This window comes from Neltuma alba, unplaced genomic scaffold, assembly GCF_004799145.2.
Source record: "Neltuma alba isolate B1F8T4 unplaced genomic scaffold, ASM479914v2 tig00001137_pilon, whole genome shotgun sequence".
Classification (NCBI taxonomy): domain Eukaryota; kingdom Viridiplantae; phylum Streptophyta; class Magnoliopsida; order Fabales; family Fabaceae; genus Neltuma; species Neltuma alba.
In genome coordinates this window covers 79,267-104,307 of record NW_021632350.1, presented here as the reverse complement: position 1 = coordinate 104,307, position 25,041 = coordinate 79,267, and the positions used below count along the sequence as shown (strand labels likewise).

The window sequence follows — 25,041 nt, the reverse complement described above, 5'->3', positions numbered from 1 at the left end:
GTTCTGCGGCTTACAATTCCAATGCTTTTGCTTAATAAGGGCAAGTGACATTCAAAAGGTGGCACGGCTTTTTTACATCGATTAGAGATGAAATATATACCTACACCTCCGCAAGGTTATTAAAATTCTGCAAGAAATGAGTACGGGTAAGCTAATTTCCTAAAAGAAATACACAAAGTAAGAAAATTGTGAGAAAAAAATATTAAGTAAGGAATCTAATGAAAATTTTATGAGAATGGATATTTAAGATGAACAAAATAGAAAATTATTTAATCTGGAGGCAAAATTACGAAGTCTTGAGGGCTTTTTAGTCCAAATATAAACATTGAGTGTAAATGAGATCGGACGGAGTAAGAATTAATAAAGCGTACTTGACCGTGCTATTTGATGGATTAACGTGTGGAAGTAGGAGTAACGCCAATGCCAAACGAGTAAAGGCACTGGCTTGGGTTAGAAAAAGTCAAAAAGGCACTGGCTGGGGAATTATTATTACTATTATTTGTTTTTTTAACCCAGCGCTGGGGAATTTAATGGTATTTAATTTACGCAGAAAAATGGAAAATTAAGTTGAAGTGACTTTAATTTGACAAGCAAAGATATTATGAGAACGTCGATGTATATAAAATGTGAACTTTCACGTTGTGAGTATAGATATTTAATTTGTAAATTTTAAATTCAATTATAAAAATACCCTTATTTGTATTAATTTCATCACATGGTTTCTAAATACCATTCTCCCTTGAATTATTAGGATTTTAATCATCCATAAAAGGGCACTAGTGGTTTATGGGTTTGGTAATTGATAATAAAGGGTAATGGAGAAATAAGAAAAAGTAAGGGTGGGTGGAATTAATAAAATGGGCGTAGTTGGCCTTCTTTGGACATTACCTGCACAGCTAGCCCTCCTTCCATTGCTTTTCAAACAGTAATGTTAATAATGCCTCCAAAAAGTTGCGCCTTTTCAAAAAGACCGATCCTTTTGTTTTTTGAATAAAGCTTTGTTTTCTCAACAAAAAAGTTGACCTATCTATCATTAAATAAATCTGTTTGAAGATTCTTTCTCAAATCTACTATTGGTAGGACAAAAAACTTAACATCCATTTAATATTACATATTGTTACGACGAATCACCAGCGTTTTAACTTGAGTTCGAGCAGTTCATATCGTAAGAAAGTGATTAAAAAAAAAATAGAGATTGAACGCGCACAGATTAAAATCACATGATGCTGGCGTCCCCAAAAGGAAAAAGAGGAGGCAGATATATCACATGATGCTTATGTTTGGAGTTTGGACAGAATATCACATGAATTCACGCATTTAGCAGTACAGCATTATTCTCTCATCTTTTCACATATAATATATACATATATATGCTTAAATAGTTAATTACTACGCTTTGTGTTTGTGGTGTGATCGTCTTGGGTAAAAATGCAAATCTTTGAGATGCGAACATGGCTAAAAAATTTAAAAAGGATTAGTAGGATTATTAGTCTTTATAGTTTAATCAAATTTTACTCTTAATCCCTATAGTTTTACAAGTATTTGATTCGAGTTGAATGGTTTCTATATATTTTTAACATGTTTTGGTTTTACTTCCCATACTTAAATTCTATTAAGTCATTACGAAAAATTATAGAGATCAAAATGTAAAAACTAACAATGATATAAATCCAAAACAATACTATTTTTAATTACAAATATATATTTTAAAGAAAATATTTTAATATTGTCCTTATTTTGGTTTAAGAATTTCAAATTCTACTCATTCTAAAGTTAAAATCTAACAACTATTTCTATATTTGCTAAATACTTAGTTGTTGACACTTGATCTTTTTCTAAACATAGTAAACTCATAAAAAAAATCATAAGATAATGGATTATATATGCAAAGTATTAAAAATTCAGAACTTTAAAAAAAAAAAACTGCAAGAAGAGGGTACTATTATTATTATATAAACCATGGCCCGTGAGTTGTCGTTTGGACAGCTGTGGAGCGAGACATACACAGTGATTAGACATTGAAATCATTGGACATAAGATTTTCAAATGTTGCTGAATTCCATTTCTTAGGGGCTGAGGTTTTCTGGCCTTCTAGATTCCCCACACACATACACTTAACTTGTTCCTTAATAATTTGCCAAACAATTAAAGTGCTGGGGCCGTCAATAAAGTTATTTTGGAGTGGTGGTTCCGAGCCAGTCTCAAAGACTGAAAGATGAAGACAAGAATCATAAAATAATAATGTGGATACACTTTATTTATGTATATATGTAGGCCATTTTTTCCAAGAACAAAAGCATAAACCAAAAGGCAAACAAATCATGTGGATCGTATTGAGTTAAAAAATGATGTATAAATAAGGAAAAGAGCATGAAGAGTGCCTACTTTCACTTTACTGCCCAATCATTAACTTTCAATAAATTAAATTTAATTAAAGAACATTCCAGTTAATTGAACAAACACCATAAATAATGAAGTCTTGCCATTGTATATAATAAATGGATTAACTTTTGAGGGACAACTGGTTGCATGCCCATCACGTTTCTTTCGGGCTAAATGGATACAGGAAACATGACCACTGTTTGAGAATTTTTGCTAACTTTGAAGTTAATTTTACTTTCACCAAGTCGATCGACAATTAACGGGGATATATATGAAGGTTTCATCATAACTACTATTGCTGGTAAAAAAAAAAAAAAACTATTATGGACTTCAGTTCGTATGTACTTGAATCATCACTGGTGATAGAAGTTCTCCAATAGAACGATCACATGAAGGTTGTTCCTTTCCATGAGAGACATTTTATCTCTCACTTGCACTTGATGAGTATAATAACAAATCCTGATGTGTATAACTACTTGTTGGTTCAAACATTTACACACACACACACAAGGTTTGAAGTAAAGGTATATTTGGGAATTAAAAAATTACCCACAGTAATTCGAGTGTGATGTATTGTTACTGGCAAAAAAGTTGTCACCTCAAGAGGAGAGCCCTTTGAACGGAAAGCGAAAGATTAGGAAAAGACCTCAAAAAATTAGACAGAAGTAAAGAAAGAAGCGTTGCTTTTGAGATGCATATTAATCAAATAGTTGCCACAACAATAAATTAAACTGGGTGTGTGTGGGGTGAAAACAACGTCCTTTTCACAAAAAGAATAAAAAGCGAAGTGAAGAAAGTGGATACTTATAAATGCAAAGGATTGAATATATATCTTCATAGCTCAAGAGGAGCTAAGAAAGCGGCATGTAGGGTTTTAAAAGAAGATCCATGGAGATAAACTCGCCCCCTTTTCTTGCTTTATTTAAAATGGTGTGCCATTTGGCTGCTGCTGCACCTAACTTTTGTTCACTCAACTTATGGCTCTTTTTTACGTACTATTATTACATGCTATCGAATGGGGTGGGCGTAAGATAACTGTGGATAAAAGTGTTACTATTGAACTTTGTATTATTTGAATTTTCCGTGCACTAAAAAGTGAAAAGGTTGGGTGAGTTCCGGAGCTCACCAGTTTCAGCCATTACATGTCCAGTTTCTTACTAACTATTGAAAGAATTTTTAGTAGCTATGTATTATTTAAATATTACATTAACCTCGTTTAAATCTTACGAATCGAATACTACTTAAATGTGATAAAGTGCTTAAATACTCTGAAAGTGTTCACAAATGAGCACCTGGCATTTGAAAGTTTTTTTTTTGTTCTTATTTTTCAGAAGTTTTATTTAGTAGCATTATTACTCTGAGTCATTGTCTGTCATTGAGTTTGACAGTTAAAGACATGGATCAAATCACATAATTTAATGTTCAAATTTAATGATGAATAATAGCTGAGGTATTTTTATTATGAAAATAAACTTATGGGATGTATAAAAGTCAAAACAAAATTTTAAATACCGTGTGCTCATTTATAGATACTTTCAGGGTATTTAAGCACCTTGTTCCTACCTAACCCATGCCATCAACTAACTTTGAGAACAATTTCATAATCCAAAATGTAATTTATGTTTTGTAAGAGCTTGTGAATTATTAATTATTTTATTTTAAAAATACCCTTTTTATGTTTGCTTTGTATAAGTTAATCTTGTATCCAGAATCAAATGAAGTATAATTAGTACAGTAAAAAAGAAAACATGGGTTTTTTTTTTGGCATAAAAAATCCCACAAGAAAACTGGGATTATTTCAAGCCTTGAAGACACCTGAGACAGAATGGCTACAAACTCTGTTTCTATGCTATTTTGGGTCCAGCGAGGCTATAACGTAACCCTGATATAAACCCAGTGGGCGGGGTCCTTCGACACCCTGTGGGAATTGATCTCCATGATGCGCGTTACTATATTCTTTTATCTCCTAGTGAATATTGGCTTAAATTTGTCTTTTACACATGAATATCACATGTTTTCTTTGGATGCTTTCGTTTTGAAACTAAACGCGTAGGACCGTCAATGCTTTCATAAACACCTGACCTTTTTCCCCCATTGGTTCCTTTTGTTGGAGAAGAAAATTCTTGACTTTTGATTGAAGAAGATGGGACGCTTCGGCACAACAAAAGCCAGCATATCCTTGCCCAATAATTAAATGCAAGTTATTTTTTTAACTAAAAAGTTTAGGTAAATTAAGCTTTATGGGTTCATTATAACCAAGACAAAGCAGGTCACTCCAATAAATGCATCACTTCAATACCCTTGGTTTGTTCTGAAAGCTTGAGTTGGCATCTGAAGTAGTGATTAGCAAGCATCAATTGTAATGGCAGGACATACATACACGCATGCGCTTCTTTAGGACCCGAGGTTTGTGGGATTTTTTCAAGGGAAAAAAAAATAAACAAGCTCATAGCTCATAATTGAAAATTACCTATTTCGTTTTAAAATAATTGTTGTTTTAATCAACAAACTGTTGGTTAAAGTAATATACGGACTTATTCTTATAAGAAAAATAATACAAATTCGAATTCCAAGAAGCATATTTGTTAGGAGAGGTGAAACTTCCTTGCACTCTAAGCCTTGAAAGGAAAAACCCTTTATCAAATTTAAAAAAAAAAATTGTTGTTTTAAATGTTACTTTTGTCTTAAGATACTGTCATTATATTAATTTATTCTGTACACATTTTATACGGGGTTCTGAATGTTATGACATTTTAGTATATCTATATTTTAGTTAAATATTGTTAGATTTTATTACAATATAAGTTATTTAATATTATTCTCGATCCTTAATATAAGAACTAGTTTGACTTTCGATTTGATTTTAAACATAATACTCCAATCCACTTTGTCTTTCATATTTATCTATTTTTTTAAAAGTAATTTTTATAATAGTTGTATGTATTAAATGTTCCATCAACTGATAATTTTAACTAATATATATGATTAGCTAAGGTATTCTAGAAAAAGTAACACATATTTATTACAAATAACTAACTTAATTAATTTTTGTAACTTTTCTAAACTAGTCAATTAGATCTAATATTAAAGACAAGAAGTAGCATTCTTCTTCATCTGCCCACATAACTTTTAAATAAAAATTCATTAAGCAGATAGAGCGATGGAAGGGGATCTGAATCAACCAAAATATTGACCGATTCCAAGTATGAAAGCAGAAAGCGAAAGACAACAACCTTATTTCATTGATCACTGAATCAATTAGGGAACGAAAGAGAATGATTGGGTATAACGCATAGAAAAGGGAAAACAGAAAATGAGGTGAAATAATGCTATTAATTCTTTTCTTTTTCTTTTTTAAAAAAGGATGAAGTATAACGTTTACAGCACATTAGAATGGAAACCTGCGGGCGTTTCTGATATATTTAGGAGGCAAGTTCTGAACAAAAGGAGGAGCACAATGAATTGCTAGAAATAAGCTAAAGTCTTTTTGTTTTTTTGCCAACGAGAGAGCTAAAGACTTGTTAAAACAGTTCCTAGAATTAAAATGATTTCTGTAACGAAGCGTTGCTTTTGGGATATTTATTAAATAGATCCCACTACAAGGTCGGTTAAGTATAAACAATAAAATAACAACGTCTCTGTTGTTGATTTACACAAAAATTTTAAAAAAAATAATTGAAAAGCCAAAGGACTGAATCCATGAGAACTGAGAACTGGGAACTGGGAACTGGGAACTGAGAAGGCTTACCCCTCCTCTTGGGCTATTTAAAGAAGGTTGTCCATGCCATTAACTACATGTTAACCCCAAACTCTTACCACAATATGTATTCCTTTTATATGTACAAATAGAATGCAAAACTTGCCCTGTTCCTTGCCTGGAGTGTTCAATTTATACGAACTCTTTTAAATCAAATCGTGTTTCAATTGCTCCTCTTTAGCCATTTAAAACTAGGTCAGGTAATACAAGCATAGCGAAAAAGGAATCGGAACTCTCTCAATATATGAAGAGAGATAAACTATTCACATCAATTTTATCTTGCGGTGAAAAATTTCTCTCTGTTTTGGTCCGTTATAGTAAATTAGTGACAGAGGTGACGATTCCATCTGCTGGTTTTCTCACATGAAATAGGAAGATGAAAATGGTACTGCTGGGACTTGAGTCATGAAATCGTTATTAAGAGTCTATATATTGGGGAAAAAAAAATCAGGGCTTATGTGATTTTATTATCCATTTTGTTGTTCTTAAAAACAAAACAATTCTGTAGAGTAATGTCTTAGAATAAATTTTGCAAACAAAAAATTAAAATGAGGTTAAAATATCGTAGCAAGCAGCTCAATCTCAAATGCTCAAATTGCAGTCAAACCTAAGTTTTTCAGGGTAATGACCCCCTCCCTGAAAAGCAGCTGCGACTCTACTAAACACTTGTTTAGGCTCAAATACAATTCATCAGGAAGAAGAAATAGGAGGTTGTTAACTAACGTAGTATTCACAAACTCCAAAATCACATCTTGTTGCTGTATTACTCATATTAGATTACATAAATAGGGAAAAGGCCATAACAGATCAGATTATTCTGATTCAAATATACTACACAAGCATCTTGATGTGGTAATGAGATACGCCCACATATCATAATGAAATTCATTGGCTTACAAAGAAAGCAAAGCTTATACTCCTCCTAATTTTCTCTTGAGGACTTGGAGCTTGCCGATGAGATGTTGCTTTTGGCCTGAGCAGATACTGCTGAGGTGTTGCTTCTTGTATGCGAACTCTGGTTGGAGCTTGAGTCAGTGAAAAAAACTATATTCTCCTGGTTGTCAACAAACACTTGGAGGGATCTTGGAATAGGAGGCAGATTCACATCCAAAACACCCTCAAGTATTTGAACTATCTGACCCATGGATGGCCTGTGACTCTCTTCATCTTGCACGCACCAGGAAGCAAGTTTTATTATCCTAGTCAGCTCTTCAGCGTCTGCATTTCGCTCCAAGGCAGGGTCTAGAAGGTCAAGAACATCGCCTCCTTGGATTACTACATTTGCAGCGCTTGTAGGAAAGAACTTCACCTGACCATCTTCAGATGCCTCGGAATTTCTTCTACCTGACACAAATTCAAAAAGCATCATTCCGTAGCTGTAAACATCAGCTTTTGCAGTGATAGCCACCCCAGAAATCCACTCTGGGGCAAGATAGCCTCTTGTCCCCCTCATGGTTGTGAGGACTCTGCTGAAATCCCTTCCAACTAGTTTTGCCAGGCCAAAGTCTGCAACTTTTGGGCCAAAATCAGAATCTAAAAGAATGTTTTCTGGCTTTATGTCACAATGTATGATGCAGTCTCTGCACTTCTCGTGGAGATAAGTTAGTCCCCTCGCGATTCCTAGAGCAATTTGGTACCTTAATTTCCATTCTAATTTCTTGGAGTTCTTTTCTTGAAACAGATGGGCGTCCAATGAGCCATTTGGCATGTAATCATAAACCAGAAGCTTTCTGTTGCCTTCAGAGCAGAACCCACGAAGACGAACAAGATTCACATGTTGGACTGTACCTATAGTACTGACTTCTGATCGAAACTGTTTCTCACCTTGGCTTATGCTTTCAAGCTTTTTCACTGCTATGACACTGGAATCCGGCAATGTGCCTCTGAAAACAGAACCAAAACCTCCTCCTCCTAGTTTTTCAGAGAAATTCTTGGTTGCGTTTTGTAAATCTCTGTACCCAAATGCCATCAATGAACCCTCCACCGATTTTCCTTTTCCAACAATTCTTCTTCTTCTGATTATCACAAATAACAGAATGGCCAGGAGAACCCCTAAACCACCTACAATGCCCACCACAATACCAATAATTTCTCTACTTTTCCGTTTAGTAGCAGAAAACTCAGAAGCTGCAAGCTTTAGATATAAAGTTCCTCCGTTGCTGTCATCTTGAGAAAGTTGTTGCAGACTTAATAAATCTCCATTCCAAACAGAACAACCGTTACCGTCATAAGCATAAGCAGCACAAGAGCAATTGTTCAAGCACATGGATTCGCATTCACCAGCTTCCCCTGCTCGCACAGATTTTGCATGTTTAGGTAAGGCCACGTTTGGCATTGCCAAAAACCTATCTTTCTCTCTGTTAGGTGATGTTGGATTCTCACATTGCAACTTGGTTCTCCTCACACACCCACCTGAGTGATCCTGCAGATCCCAATCAGTTTGAGACTTTGGCTCGAAACCGGTCAAGCAAGTACAAAATGGCTGGGAATTCTCATTGCACCTCCCAAAAGAGCCACAAAAAGCATAAACTTCACACTGTCGTCTTGGCTGAGACCAAAACAAATTCCACTGCTTGGTGCTTTCTAGCCATGAGAGTTGCTGGATCTGTCCCGAGATGCCCATCACGAAACGAGATATAATAGAAGAGTTATACATGGAGTAAGTGAAATAGCTCTCGTTCTCGTTTGAAACAAAGGTGAAATTGTATAAGAAATTCGCCCTCATTTCAGGAACCAAGCTGAAAATTTGGCCATTCCAAGGACCACTTGTCCAATACTCTTCAGACTTGTTCCAAAGAATTAAGTACGATGTGGTTCCTTTCGGGTCTAGCTCGAGGGAGAAGAGACCCGTCGCTGGATCATCTTCGTTCTTCCATGAAGTGAGATATTGTGGCTTTTTCGTTTTATTGTCGAGTTTGATTTTACCTCCAGGAAGCCACGTGTCGGTTGGGTTATCAAAAGTCTGCCATAAGTTTTCTGAAGACTCGGGCTTGTCTCTGAGGACGAGATTCCCAGAATCCAGGAGGACAGCAACAACAGACTTTGATGTGGTGGAAGTCAAGTTTGTCGACCAAACTGGGATTTGGGACCCGTTGAGGAGAATCAAATTACCGTTTGATACAACTAATTTGGCTGAATTTTTATCAGAGACGGGGCTGTCTCTGTTTGCGACCCAAACAATGGTCCGTTGAGAGATCTTTTTATACCAGATGCCTATATAGTAGTTTGAGGAGTTACCTGGCTTGAAGAAACCCAATTCGAAGACACCGCCGGATGAGATGATGGTTTGATCCCCAGAAAGAGTTTGATTTGCAGAGATGGTATCAGCAGCCAGCGAAGGTACGGTGTGGAAAGAGAAACAGAGGAGAACAGCAGAGAGAAAGCACCACAGGTTCTCCATGTTTTTCCACGGCTTCACAGAAGCAGAGGAAATGAGACAGAAGCGAGATGTTTTATTGTCGGGGAAGAGGTATGACCTGGTCGTTTTGGAAAATTGACTGTTACGCCCTTTTGGCGATCAACAAGAAGATTTGCGGGCAGATTGCAGAGGCTGTGCTGTGCGGATAAAAATTGTCTCTGATCACGGGTCGTCAACTTCTCGTCATTGAGACTAAAAGCCTTCAAGGGCAAGCTATTCCGACGTCGTTCTCGGGCATTTAATTAACATCTTGGCGACGCTTCTGTACAGTGTTCTGTTCGGTGCTTATCGGTCATTTGAGAGAAGGCTCTGCCATGGCAGTATCCGCGTTTTGAAGTCATGGCGTGTGAAAAATGGAGGCGAAGAGTCAAACCGCAGTTTGTTGCTTTGGGTAAATTTCAAGGCGGCATATTTGACTTTCGCATGCGAGGGTGGCTGCGGCATCCCAGTGGCGCATTATTTGTTTTTGCTTGCCAATCACCACCCAATTGGCGTCCACTAAATATAATTCATATCAGAAAGACATCCAAAAGTTATCACGCAAGGTTGACGTCTTATTTAAATCTAGGTAGACCAAATACAAGACATACAGCTCGAATTTGTTTCCCTTATTCTGCTGCTATAAATAATAATAAGATAATGGCGAACGAGTGGAAAAATTGTTAGTTGAAGAAAAGACAGAGTGAGATAAATGTATTTGTTACGGGGAAACGCACTGGCACTGCAATCTCTATCACCGCAAAATGCATTGATGTGAGTGGGGACACAGATAGGGATTGGATTTTCAAACCCCGTGTTCGTGGGTCGAAGACTGAGATTTGCATGGCGGTCATTTCTTTGCTTTGCTTTTCTTTGATTTTAATTTTGATCAGGACTCTCATTTTCTCATGGTCGATGAATGATGAATCCTCTTGCTTGCCTTTTCTAAAATTTAAGATTCTACCTATAAAATTAAAAAAGGATCACCCAAAACACCAGAACAAACACCCCGTGTGCCATCTCACATTTGACTTTTCAAGCCTAGACTTGTTCTGAACCTCGTGGTTGGATTTTTAAAATCCCCATAGACACATGTCATCCTTTGAAACGGAGGAATACAACATTGTTTATTTACACGCAAACGCCCCCAAGGAGTTTTTTTCTTTTCTTTTGTATTTTTTGTTTCTGAGGGTGAGCCTTAGAGCAACAATAAGGCTACTGTCAAGTGATTCCACCTGATGAGAGCCTTGTACACTGAGCTGCTTCTTCTTTTTTTTTTTTTGGGGTTTCTGACCCGCTTATCTGCTGCAGTTTTTTTGCCAACGTCAGATCTGATGCAGTTAATTTACCAAAAAGACAGGACAAAAAGGGAGAAAAAAAAAAAACAATAAAGCCCAGCAGAAACACAAGTTTACGAAACGCCAGTCGTGTTGACTTAAAAACGCGAGCGCGCTCCAAGCGATGAACTTGGTTCTGTTGCATAGGCTTGGCTTTTATAGGCATGAAAATAGGGATAATTAATATATAAGTCCTTATAGTTTCAACTGGTTTTTAATCAGGTCCCTATAATTTTTTTTCTTTTTATCAGGTCCTTATACTTTCATATATTTTTAATCAAGTCCTTATATTTTTTTTTCTTTTTATCAGGTTCTTATTGTTTTACTTTGTTTTTAATTAGGTCCTTGTAGTTTTTATTCTTTATTTTACAAATAATAACATTTTAAAAATAATAAATTATTGTAACAATCTTATGTTAATATTCTTTTAAATTTTTAGTTAAACAAATATATTATTTATTTTCAATTCGAATTTTTATAATTATAAAATTCAAATTATAATAATAAATTTTTCTAAAATTAAAATATGATTATAAATAATTTATACTTAAGTATAATTATTATTCTGATTATTAATTAATTACTAAATGATTATATTAATTAGTTTGTCCAATTATATAATTATTAATTTAAAATGAAATTAATTTTAAAGAATAAAGTTAATAAATAATTTTTCAAAAACTACAAAGCACCTAATTAAAAAATAAGTGAAACTATAAGGACCTGATAAAAAGAAAAAAAAATAGAAGGACCTAATTAAAAACACACGAAAGTAAAAGGATCTGATAAAAAGAAAAAATTTTATAAGGACCCAATTAAAAATCAGATGAAACTATAAGGACCTGGAGATTAATTATCCCCATGAAAATATAATAAAGTTTTTTTTTTTTTATGCTAGGCATAAATATTTTTTCTTATTAAAGACAATTTTATTTGAGATATTGTTGAACGCTAAATATATGTATCTCTCCCTACTGAAGGTTACATCCAATGTCATTGGTAAATATATAATAAAGTTTTTTTTAATACAAAAAAATATATAATGACTTCTGTGACGGAACGGTGTCTTAGTGGGCCAAAATAGGCCAAGAATTGGTCCGATGGGATTTATCTTTGATGCCGAAGAAAGTGGTTTCACATGGCTTATCGTTTGACTTAATTAATTGTCAAACATTACCGACTTGAACCTCGGAATTTGGATATGTCTGCACCATAATTGAAAAAGCATATTATATAAAAGAGTTTAGGAAAATTTGCTATCATCTAAGAACAGAGAAAATCTCCAAGGAACCAGAATACGCAAGTAACTTGTTTTGTACAATTTAGTAGGCAACTCCCAAGTACAAGAACATGAATGCGAACCATCCTAAAAAGGTTCACTCGTGAAAATATTAGATTAGCACAGTTGTTAGGCTGGATATATTTATAACATCGTCAGTTCTCTTCTGTAAAACCAGACATGTCGATGTAAACAATGACCCCCAAGATGAAGACATAATCCATGAAACTTCACTATGGCATTTTTCCACGGCATCCGACGTTGAAATTACTGTACTCATGCATATATAGCATAGATGAATTCTCCCCTCCGTATCTGCGGTTGACTATATTTTTCATTAAACTCAGTTACACGAAACAAAGGCGTAGGTCATAGGAATGTGCTTGAAAAGAGCTTGGGACGGAGGTCATAGGAATGTGCTCTTACGATCAGATTCTCAGGGAGCTCTGAAGCTTCTGCAGACGGACCCCCCTGACCTACACGAGGACTTCAACCTGATTATGGAAGCCAAGGAGATGTTGCAACGGGATGGGCGTGTGAGACTACAATACTTAGCTAGAGACGACAATCAGGTGGCGGACTCCTTAGCAAAAAGAGCTCTGGCGAATCCTTACGGCCTTCAACTTTTGTGTCCCGATGCTGTTACCCGTTTTATGAGATTAGGCCCTGGAGATTAGCTTGTAATCTTGTTTTCTTTCCCTTCTATCCAAAAAAAAAAAAAGGCGCTTTGAGCCTCTGCTTTCCAATAGATACAACAGCAGCAATGAATTTTGGCCCTTGATATATGTTACAAAGGCAACATATGTAGTGGGAAAAACCCCACACACACACATACACACACATTTTGGATTCCCCATAGCGTCCAAATTCATGAAATGTTCGGGAACATATGAAGTCACAATTTCGAGTTATTTCTATTTTTTTTTAATCTTATTTATAAGAAATTTACTCTTCTTTGAGTACTCTATGAATCTCGACATTGTAGGAATCATGCTGGTAAAAGGGTGAAATGGCAAATACTTTTACAGAAAGAGCATAAGTAGGAAAATCAGAAATGTTTCCGAGTTGTAAATGACAACATTATCTGTAACGGAAATAATGCCTTGAATTACAAATTCATAGACGCCACTTTCTTTCTGACCACCGCAGCCCACTTTCATCTGGGCGTAAAGATAGTAACTTCGCCCAATATCTAGCTGGTTGTATCCAAAAACAAATTATAGTTGGGTCTTGTGGGCCTTCTGAAATGGTGGGTTAACTAATCCAGGATAAGCGGCCCAAATTGAGAGTCTCCTTGAATCTCCCTCAAGTCTGGGAATCGGAGGCGCAGAGCCGAACCGATTCCAGAAAATACAATCATGGCTTTGAAGCTGCCTTTGCTGAGAAGGCTCTCAAGGTCGGTGAAGCTCTCACTAGCATTCCCATCTTCAAATTCTTACTCTTTGGTCCATGGGACCCGGCTTCTTCCTTTAAAGGCGTCGCAAATTCTGGGTTTCTTTGAGAATCTTCATCTGCCTCCTTCTTCAACTCCTTCCCGAAGCTTTTGCTCTCGCAGTTTGAATGTTGAAGGCCCCACTGCTATTGATTACCGGTATGCAGTCTCCTTTTGTGACTTGGTTCATATTTTCCTATGGAACGCTCCCGCCCGAGTTAATAGTGTTCTATTTGATCCTCAAAACCAAAGAAAATGGGGGAAAAGGTAGTTTCCCGGAAATTGCAAATTCATCAGAATTATCTGTTGGTTGGGTTCATTTGCAGTCACTTAACTGCATCAACCATTATGGTTAAGTTGCTTGGTTAAATTTAAGTACTGAATTACATATGCCATTACAGTTGTTATTGAATTGGTTTACCTTTCTTATTTTATGCAACAAAGTTGTGTAGTTAATAACATTATCGCATTGTTGGCGTTGTTTCAATTAGAAATGGGCAAGAATAGGTTGGTAATGATTGATGTGAATGCAGTTCTATACTGCAGGAGGATGAATTTCACAAACTGGCAGATACTACAATACATGAACTACAAGAGAAACTCGAGGTATCTCTAGCTATTGTTTAATCAGAGTATTGACATCCACAACTGATTTTTGAGTTGATTTATCATCCATATTATATGATATTTATGTCTTTGGGAAATGTTCTGTAACTGTGATGGAAACACGATCGAAATATTATTTTTATGTTGTTTAAAATCTTACATTTAGGCACTTATCATCTGATTTTGCCTTGTTGATTGATAGGTTTATGGAGATTCCGTTGAAGTTGATGGATTTGACATTGACTATGGGGTGAGGACAGTTGTCTGGGACTATTAGCAAATGAAAATTGATAATCAAATATTTATCGAAAGGGAAAATAAAAGTTTTTAGATTTTTAAATTACAAGTTGATGCCGAACGAATCAAATTTTCAAATTTATAACTTGATAGCCGAAACTTAATTTGATTATTTGGTATTCTAAAATCATATTTCTTAAAGGTTTTTTTTTTTTAATTAAATCTTTTTTGGAATTGGTCATTTCCACATTTCGCCTGTTAGTTTTGAGAAGCGAATTTCTATTATGGAGTGTGTATTATGTGTTTTAATATGTCATAGCATTTTGCAGAATGATGTGTTGACTGTAAAACTGGGGGACCTGGGCACCTATGTGTTAAACAAACAAACACCAAATAGACAAATATGGCTGTCTTCTCCCATCAGGTATTTTTTTGTGTCTATCGGTTGCCTTCCATTCAGAATGTTCCATGCATGGTTTTTGTCTTGAAATCTTTTAGCTGTTTCTTGCACAGGAATATTTGTGCTGTAGGTTGCATGCAAAGTAGTTCATTTTGTCAAGTAAGAAGCATGCTAGCTGCGTGTGCTTTACATGCTGAGCTGTTCTATTATGCATGAATACCAACATCTCCCAGATAAATGCCAAATTTTGTCAAAAGATCATTAGAAGGTTCACATAAATTATAATGTGTAGGTTGTACCACTCTGGATAGTTATTGACATTGAAGTTAAATCCCTTTGACTTGTCATTGGTCTTACCTTATCGAGAGAGATGAGGTAGTAGGTGGTAGAGATGCGATTGCAGAACTCCGCCAAGTAATTAACTGGTTTAAAATCTCCTCTCTGCCGTTTTTGAAACTTCTGACATGCAGGATTTGAGATAAGGAAAGATTTATGTGCAGTGTTTGCGAAAGAACCATTTACTCATGTTGGTTTTCACTTCTGTAAAAATTTTAACTTTTTCATATTCAAACAATGAGTAGGGAGGAGATTTGATGTTTATAGTGTGTCTTATAATTTTGATGAGATGGCTGTAGTTGTAGTACCCTGTATGTGGAGATTTGAATACTTCATCCTTCCAAGAACATAGGTAGACAAACCTATTCATGCACTTTTGAAAGAGTATCTTACAAGCATCATATGTCCTTTCTTTTCTGACGGTTACTTCAGTAAATCACTAGTTTAGCTCTCATTGACGTTGTGATTGATTATAGTGATTTAGACTATCTTGTTACTTTGGAGGCCTCTGTTATTCCAAATCTTCAGGTTTAATTATATTTGTTGAAGGATAATACGATGGAGAACATTGTGAGTTTACTCACCATTGGACGTATTCTGCGTCTAAATTTAGGCATTAAACTAAGAATCTTGAGATGCATTTTAAGGGTGAGAAAACGCAAACCCATGGCCCTCTATAGAGTTTTCTTTTTTTGAAGCAAAGACATGTTGGTCCTCTGCACAGTTATCAGATGCAGCCTTGCAGGAAACTTTTATCCTTATCATGGATTCATGGGCGTATCGCTCGTCTAATATAGCTAAGATCAGGGCGGTTGCTCACTGAAAAATGTGTTTTTGGTCTGCACCAACTGTTGGATGAAATATATTTTAACCATTTTAGCTTTTTCTGTACCTGTTTCATGATCTCTTAGATGCCTGTCCAATGGATCTTATCTTTGTTTGCAGTGGTCCATCTAGGTTTGATTGGGATCAAGAAGCTAGAGCTTGGATTTATAGGCGGAACAAAGCAAGGTTGTACAAAGTTTTAGAAGACGAATTTGGGCAGTTGTGTGGCAAACCCATAGTTCTTTCCTAGCTGTCGGGAAAGATTCCCTTCAATCTGAGTTTCATTTATGAAAAAGAAATCAGTGATGATGAATTTTGACGTTCATGTGTACTTTTAGCCTCTCTTTTCGCCTTTACACCTTTTTATTTCATTGTATTAATAACACTGATTTGGAGAAGTCGAGTGTACCATCTAAATAATAATCTCCACAAGAAATTCAGGCGTAACCATGCTGTCGTCAGCTAGAAGGTTTTGAGGAAGTGTAGTTACAATCGTAGTGGACATACCATTGCATTAAGTTTACGTATTCAACTAGCATTTTGGCATGCATTGCGAGGTTTAATTGAGCCGCTACTGCAAAGTGAAAACTAATCGGTTCGCATGATGTCCCTTGATTAAAATCAAGTTCATCAAATTAGCAGAGTTATGCGCATGCCCCGTCTGTAACAATCGCAGTTACTTCTGCAATGGCTGGTGGCCCATGCTCCATTTTGCGGCAGAATACTGGCACCTATTATGACCTGACTTCTCCACAGTCTGACCATTCCTTATGTTTGGTGGAAGCCAATTTAATAGGGTGCCATTCCCCTCTGCACAATCTGGTGGCCCATGAATGTCCAAATGTCAGTCACTCGTCTTCGCCAATTCATCCCCTTTCAGCTCTCCGTGCGGCAGTGCGAACTTTCTGGTGAGGAAGTTTTTACTTCTGAAGCCAACTGCCGATTTCTATGGGTCCACAAAATTAATACTCCTCCCTGTCCTTGTTATAAAATTCATAAATAAGGAACATTTAGTTAAAAATAAAAAATAGATTAGAAACCCTTATAATAAATGAGAAAAATGATATAAGAAAATGTGTGGAAAAATGTAACAAGAGAAAAAATAATTACAGACAACATTAAGAAAATACATTAAATATGAAGATAAATATAAATTAAAGCTTTCAAAATAGATTATACTCCTTGCTAAATTTAAAGGTCATAAATAATATTTTTATAGTTTCGCACAAAGATTTCCGCAAGAATTATATGTTAAACATAGAACATGAGGTCGAAATCATGCTTCAGTTTATGTAGTCCGATCACTAATGTCTGATCATGGAGACAAACTTGGCCAGTTTTTACAGCAAGTACTCGATTTGAGAATGTGAATGTGGGCGTTATGACGACATCTTAGTCCATCCGTGTCGTCTTGTTTGGTTATTACTTGTCAATCAAGGCACTAGTGCAATCATGCTTTCGTTCGTTTCACAACATTTTGCTACGGGTTAGTACAGAAGTATATGCAGCACCGTTGATCCAATAATGGAGGCGTGATTAGTGGTCGCTTTAATTGTTCAGACATATACAGGGGAGGTTTTCAAGCTAAGAAGAAACAGCATTTGAAGCTTGGAAATGGAGGGAAAGCGCTGAGCCTGGAACAAACATATCCCTTGAAACAGATCGGATTTTGTGTGTCTCCAATGATATGCTCCCTTCCCTTTCATTTCAAGTATGAGTCATTTCCAACTATCTTATGTGTATGGATAAAAATAATTAAAAGTATTAAATTTATCACAAAATTCAACTAGTTTTTAATATTATTTTTGTTAATTGCACTAATATTCGACTCCGTATTAAGTTTTGCTTTTTCACTTCTCAGATATAGGCATATATGAAAAAATAAAATTTAATACTCTTTAAAAGTTAAAACTATCAAATGCCTTGTAAAAAGAACGCCTTCTATATATGTGTGTATGCATATCAAAAAAGTAAATTTTTTTTAAAAATCATTTCATCCATTTTTATTTGACATTATAATAAAAAAAATATTCGTCAACTTTGTCAAAATCAAATCCTTCCTTCCAGTGAGCCGAAGTCCTAAACACGAGAATATCTCGAATGGTGGAAAAAAAAAAAAAGGAGAATATTTCATGGCCCAAAAAAACACCAAGCATGTGTTCCTTTACGACACCAATAAAGTGAAGTAACCCCCTGAAAGTCATTTTGAATATAATTACGTGGATATTCACAGTTAACTTAAAAAGAATTGGAATATATCTAAAAGACGCTAAACCGGGCAGAGAGATGACAAGGACTAGCCAGGAAGAGAGACCCGGTAGCGTTTTCCCTTTTATTAATGAAGTGGCTGGTGATGAATGACGAGAGGCAGCCCACATGTTTTCGTAATGAAAACATTGAAAAAGGGAACCTTGTACGACAAACAATTATTGATAAAACAAAGAATTTGGAGCTCACACAGTGAAGAAGATGAAACGGTAGGAAGTGAGATGAGAGGAAGCGCCTCTGTTGAAAGCGGAATAATAGGGACAGGGTCACATGTCGGGGGTTTGAAGCCGTCCAAAACTGAAAAGCAAACAACAATATATTCAGTTTCATGATAAAAGAAAGGCGAAAAACAAACAAAAGTGAGTGATTTCTGTTGTCGTTTTCAGGGCATTGAGGAACTTCAGCTGCGCCAAAAACAAAGCATATGGAACCGCACCTGCCACAAAGCACGCCATTCCTCCTCGTCCTTACGCACCCTTAACAAATCTGCACCACATGAACCAGTCAGCCCACTACCACCTCGCTTTTTAATTTTTCTCCTTCTTTGGGTTATTCTCTGACTTTCCAACGAGTCCTATTTCTTTCTCACTCCCCCCCCCCCCCGGGGGGCCTTGACATGATTTTGATGTTGCTTTTGTGTGAGTGCATGAAAACTAATCATTTCAAAACGTGAACAGCTCAACACACGGGTTTTGTCATCTCTGAGACTGGTCAGCTCATCAATCCTATTCCTTTATAATGTGTTGCAAATACGAGTTGAGAGAGATCATCCCACAAAAACTAACCCACTAGATAAAGATAGTCCTTAAACTTGTTAGAAATCCCCCTTTTTGTGAATTTTTTTGATTTAGGACTCATAACAAAATGTTGGTTCAGTCGTTTGTAATATGTTTCACCTTCGTATTTTAGGGGGCCAGCTCAATGGGAAACACAAGAATTTAATAGCGGATGTATCCATTCACTATACTATTGGGTCCATTTAATGGTAACTTTAGCAGAACTAAATTTTAAAGCTGAATTTGTCGAGCCAACACTTCAATAATATGCGGGGCCCACTCATGATTTATCCTTATAGGGAGCGATATAAAGATCACCCCAAGATAAGCATATCTATATCTTTATCCCCATCAACCCGTACTGTAATAAAAAAATTAATAACTAATCTCAAGCGGAGGAAAGCTCCTCATAGCCACAAGTTTGCTTGCAGATCCGGTCAAGTATTTTAAAAATAAAAATATCTTTTGGAATCATCACCATTCATTAATCCTAGTACTAATCCAGACAGCATTTTAGGATATGCCTACCCTGTGCATTTCCGAAATTAACCTTGTATCATTAGCAAGAGTCCCGGCCTAAACCCAGCACCACTAGGGGCACGTCACGACATTTGGCAGACCAAACGCGCATTATCTTTCACTTAATTATTGGTCAAACTATACTGTTCATACAACGAATAGAACCAGGGGCACTTTGATTAAAGGAAAACACTTCATTGACTCTGGATCACAAGCCAACGGAAGGCACACGAAACATTCATTCCGTTTTTGAGATTCATTTCTAAATCTCAAAATTCAATTGATCAAAATCGAGACTTCAAATTTCAGGAAAATAATTTTTCCCGAATACATTGGCTATATTGCCGTCGGAGGTAATTATGACTTTCAAACACTTGTTCGTGAGTTAAAACGTACTGCTATTTTGTCGAAGTCTGAAATCTATAATCCTCCTCCGCCTTTTAATATAAGACCCAATTCTTGAATTGATTTTAGTTCTAAATATAAGATCCATTTCTCATATTTATCAATTTTCTCTAAATTACCTCTACAGATACTCCATCAATTATAATCAAGTAGAAGAAGGAGATGACGTATTAAAAAAGATGATTATGATGTTTTAGGAAAAATATGTCACTTTTCTTATAATTAACTAACTTACCTAACTTCTTTAATCTAATCAAATTAGTTAAATGGATCTTATATTAAAGACTGAAAAAGTAATACTTTTCCATTACTAAATAAAAAACTCCTGTTGTGATATAAATTACACTAAAAAAAATCTTATATTTAATACAGAAGGAGTATTTATTACATAGTAAACGACAAGGTTCAAAGTTAATCACAAAAACAAAACTACGAGTTTCTGGTAAAACTACGAGTTCATTGTCACTGTCCACGCAACAACAAATTTTATTTTCAGAAAGCATGAAAATAAGATGTCTGATCAGTAGTGCAATTAGTTAATCAATAATAAATAATTAATAAAATATTAATATCTGATAGTACGAATTCCATTTGGCTCGCGTCTCCAGAACAATCACCTTCCAATACCAATCTTAAACCTGCGTGGGCCGTTCATCTCTACGGCGATCTGTACGTAGACACCGAATGCGATGCCAGCCCATCGTCCCGTGTTTCACGGCGGCGTTCCCCGTGGTCACCACCAATCTTCTCTACTGCTTCGTTAACTCCGTCGTCTCACCCGCCATCAGTTGGACCCTGAACGTCCCATAACCAAAGTCACGTTGTTTCCAGAAACCATAACAGTCAATTTCAAAACTCAAAGAGGAGAGAAATCCAGAAATATGGCGGAGACAACAAGATCACAAGATACAAAACAAAAACTTGAGTAAAAATAATAAAGAAATCTGAGGGAAACCTGGAAATTATTTTTGGATGCATTTTCACGCCTTCGTTTCAAGGAAACTGCTGTTCGTGATTCAGAGACATTTCTGTTGCCGTTATTAGACTCATCGCTGCTCGAAGAAGTTGCAGGCGGTGGGGGCGTCGAGGAGGACCAAGGGACTATTTGATGATCGGCCTCTCCATCACCGCCTACCTCATCGCCGTCGGCGTCATCGTCGTTGTTTTCGTCAAGCATGGCATCGTCGTCATCGTCTTCCGAGTTTGTTTCGGTGTCATTGCCTCCTTCGCTTCCCTCGCCGTCCTCGTCGCTTAAGTTCATTCCTCCGTCACAGTTCCGGCAAACCGAAACGGTGTTTCCGAGAACAGCACCGGAGGCCTTCCATGGCGTTGGAGACTGGCACGCATGACATAGAAGGGTCCGGGAGTGCCTGGCAACCAAGAAATTAGCTCCGTGAACCTTGGCATCGCAGTCCCAACATAAACTAGCCTGGTCGGATTCACAGTAGGTCCTCGCCGGAACCCTGCACAGCTCGCAGTTCTTCATTTCTAGTCGTGTCAAAACGGGGCTGGTCTTCTGTTAGTCTACTGTATTTCTATGTGATTTCTTGCTCTCATTTCCTTTTTATACGAATATCCTCTGTTCCGCTAATAGATGAACGGCGGAAAGAAGAGAAAAGGAGAAGATTTTCCGTGGAATCCCGGAACTGACCCCAACTCTATGCTCCAGCAGACTTCGCTGCAAGCCTGCAATACCTTCTTTGGCCACCTTCCAAATTACTCACTCCGTGCTATTTATTGCTTCAAATTAAAAAAAAAAAGTGTGTGCATTTTATAAGTTTCAGTTTAATATTTCTCTTATTGTTTAATGTAACATATTTTTTTATTATATTTTTTCATATATGCTCTTTCCTGTTTTTTCTTTTTTTATTTATTGAAAGAGTATATTTAAAAATAAAAAATATTTTTAATCTATTTGTTTTTTAATTTATTTTAACTAATTATTTATTATTTATAAATTAATTATTTGAAGTTTATAATCTGAACAGAAAGAGGAGGGAGTATAAGATATCAAATGACTCCGTCAATATTTATCAAGATTATTGTGTCAATTGAGATTTTATTTATAATATTCAAGCTACAGTGAGCTGTGCATTTGGACCAAACTTAGTGAACTTACCTCCTCCGACTTTTGGGATGCATTCAATGAATTTTTTTTTTTTTAACCAGCCAATGAATTTAATATTGGGAAAATCCCAGAAAAAGCCCTTGGAATATACTAAATTTCAAATTGGGTCCTTAAATTTTGAAAATGACAGAATGGGTCATTGACCCAATATGTCATTTGTGAAATTCAGGCGAATTGACATTTTTGCCCTGAGCAAAAGTGAGTAGTTATTCTCTAAACAAATCTAGGTAACACTTATACTGTTCTAGTGATTACAAGATTCGTTGTAGTTAATAATAAGGTACCTGACAATAATAAGATACCTGACTATGAAAAAATGAATAGTTATTCTCTACACAAATCTAGGTAATGCTTACATTGTTCTAGTGATTACAGAATTAGTTGTAGTTAATAACAAGACACCTGACTATGAAAAAGTGAGTAGTTATTCGCTACACGAATCTAAGTAACACCTAAACTCTTATAGTGATTCCTTGAATCATTGTAGTGAATGAATAAATGAGGGTAAAATTGTCAATTCGCCTGAATTTCACAAATGACAGATTGGGTCAATGGCCCATTCTGTCATTTTCAAAATTTAAGAACCCAATCTGACATTTCCCATATTTCAAGGACTTTTTTTAGGATTTTCCCTTTAATATTTAGATTTTGTAAACACTTATGCATGTATATAAATGAACAGTTGGTGAGTGTGATTTTTGTTTGTCGATAATGTTGTGATTTGATTTGACTTTTTAGTCTTATTATCCGCTGTCAGGGACATCTATTTAGATTTTATCATCAGATATCGAAACAACTAACTAATTTAATTTTCTGGTAAAAAAAAACTAATTTAATTTGGTTTGATAGCATTTTACAATATTATCTTCTTCTTTTTTCACTTATGGTATGAAAATTTTCAATCTTTTTTAAATATAAAATAAAATACATTTAATTACATGAATACTTTTTATGGAAATAATTTCTTGAACTTAATTCGTATGTATAAATTCTTCTAAAATTTTATGCGTCACTAATAAAATAATAAACTAACTGAAAATAAAAAAATATTTTTCTGCAGAAAAATTTAGAAGCACTCATTTGCTTTTTTTAACTGTGTGTTTATTGACGCTCACAAAATCAACTACTTCCACATTGTTTCCTGCATTCAATTTGGAAATAGTACCCATTAAATATAAGTTTTATATTTTAAGTGTATGGATATCGATTTTTAGTACTAGTATGTTGATAATTTTTTGGGGCGATAAAATTGATTTTTGGTTTGAAAATTATTTTTTTATGATGAATAAGAGTGACGTGAAATTGAATCAAAATTATGTGATAAAATACTTTTTAAAATTTGAAGGGTAAGAAAAAAGAGGAAAAATTTAGGAAAAATCACAAAAAACTGCTAAAATAAAAAAAATTACAGATAAAAACTTATGAAAATATTAGTTTAAGTTTTGACAACAAAAATATAGGGCTTGATAGCAATTTTTTTAAACGAGTCTCTATGTATAATTTTTTAATTTTTAGGATCCTTTTTAACGATTTTCTCAATAATATATATTTTCGGAGAAGTTTTAGAAAAAAGAATATGAAAAGAGAGAGGGGCGGGGGGCGGAGGAACTGGGGGGTTATAATTGCGATTTGACAGCGGATGGTACGGATGGCAGAGTAGCGTGCAGGGAGAGCAGGAACCATAACAACGAAAGGCATTGGGGGAGTGGTTTTGTGGTGGACAATGATGCCACGTGTGCGCTCCTCGTCCGGCGTAATACTTTCTGTGGTCTGTATGTGCCCTCCCCCATATTTCCTCTGTACTTCTCATAGCCTGGGATATTTCTTCCGCCTACGTGGCAGCCTAAGCATCTTCCTGATTCCGATTTGCTTACGTGTCTCCCTCTCATTCATCCTTGCCAGCGGGTCACTTTGGGCTGCTTTACCCCACGCGATTTTCCCCTTCCAATCTCTCACCCTCCCCTCGCTTCCCTCAAATCCCCCGTATGTGATTACCACGCTGTCCTCCTGCAGATGAGACCTGCCATCGACTCCTGAAAGACGCGGCTGGGTGAGGTTTTTGCTTTTTTGGGGGGAGGAAGACTGCGAATGAAATTTGAATATTTCTATATTTTTAAAATGGGGAAAAAAAAATAATCAAACATTGGATCCATCAAGTTTCAACAGGCAAATTAGCGTTCCCTAGTCCCGGGAATATTTAGCTGTAGCTCAAGCCGTAGTACTGGTTTAAAATGATATTAAGACCGTTTAAAGACAGCTTTTTAAGGTAAGTATATGATTAAAACCATCACAATTTAATTTTTTTCATCCAAGAATCTTGACGTTTAGAATAAAACATTTTTATTTTAGTCTCTTAGTACAATTTTTTTCCTATGCACAAGTATCCTCCTATTAAAAATAATTATATTTGAAACACTGTTAGATAGTAAATATTGGCACTCATTTAAGTGAGAATTTGAATATTGATTTTTGATTTTGTGAGGGACTCATTTTTTTTATTAGACTCAACCTTTATTGGTATAATATTTTTGTTAATTTAAACCTTTAGACCTCAACCCTACTATTTATTATAGTGACAATTACATACATGTTTTAAATGAAAAAAATGATTACCTCCAAGTCCAGCTGCAGATAATTACAACAATATGGCAAATGAATGCGGAAATCTAACCTGTAAACAAGGCTGAGAGAAAGAAGGCTCCTCTTCTTAAATCACGGGGCCAAGTAAAGAAAAGTTAAATCGACCATTTTTTTTTTTTTTATAAAAGAATTTTCATACCACATCGTTGCAAGGTCACTGACTACATTTTTTCCCTAGAACATCAAAAGAACTCCAAGCAGTCCTCTTTTTCTCTTTCTTTCCACTTATTTGGTGTTTCTGTTTTCCTTCTTCAGTAAAAATTATCGTCCAGGCAATGTGAATTGAAATTATTTTCAAGAGACTTTGATATCGAGAT

At 35.7% G+C, this 25,041-nt stretch overlaps 3 protein-coding genes across 3 annotated transcripts; 1 reads left to right on the top strand and 2 right to left on the bottom strand.

The window, feature by feature from the left end:
• Positions 1–6,850: 6,850 nt before the first annotated feature.
• LOC114751552 (G-type lectin S-receptor-like serine/threonine-protein kinase At2g19130) lies at positions 6,851–9,878 on the bottom strand. The gene has a single exon (XM_028940209.1). The coding sequence runs from the start codon at positions 9,537–9,539 to the stop codon at positions 7,062–7,064; it is 2,478 nt and encodes an 825-aa protein (XP_028796042.1). The 5' UTR covers positions 9,540–9,878; the 3' UTR covers positions 6,851–7,061.
• Positions 9,879–13,500: 3,622 nt separating this feature from the next.
• Positions 13,501–16,435, top strand: LOC114751578 (frataxin, mitochondrial-like). The gene is made up of 5 exons (XM_028940240.1): positions 13,501–13,743; positions 14,118–14,190; positions 14,393–14,440; positions 14,757–14,851; positions 16,109–16,435. Exons 1-5 carry the CDS (start codon positions 13,511–13,513, stop codon positions 16,236–16,238), a joined length of 579 nt encoding a protein of 192 aa, XP_028796073.1. The 5' UTR covers positions 13,501–13,510; the 3' UTR covers positions 16,239–16,435.
• Positions 16,436–20,436: 4,001 nt separating this feature from the next.
• Positions 20,437–21,442, bottom strand: LOC114751678 (zinc finger protein CONSTANS-LIKE 2-like). Its single transcript, XM_028940349.1, has 2 exons — positions 20,912–21,442; positions 20,437–20,751 (listed from the first exon to the last, which is right to left on the bottom strand). The coding sequence occupies exons 1-2, from the start codon at positions 21,440–21,442 to the stop codon at positions 20,731–20,733; spliced, it is 552 nt and encodes a 183-aa protein (XP_028796182.1). The 3' UTR covers positions 20,437–20,730.
• Between the last annotated feature and the right edge of the window lie 3,599 nt (positions 21,443–25,041).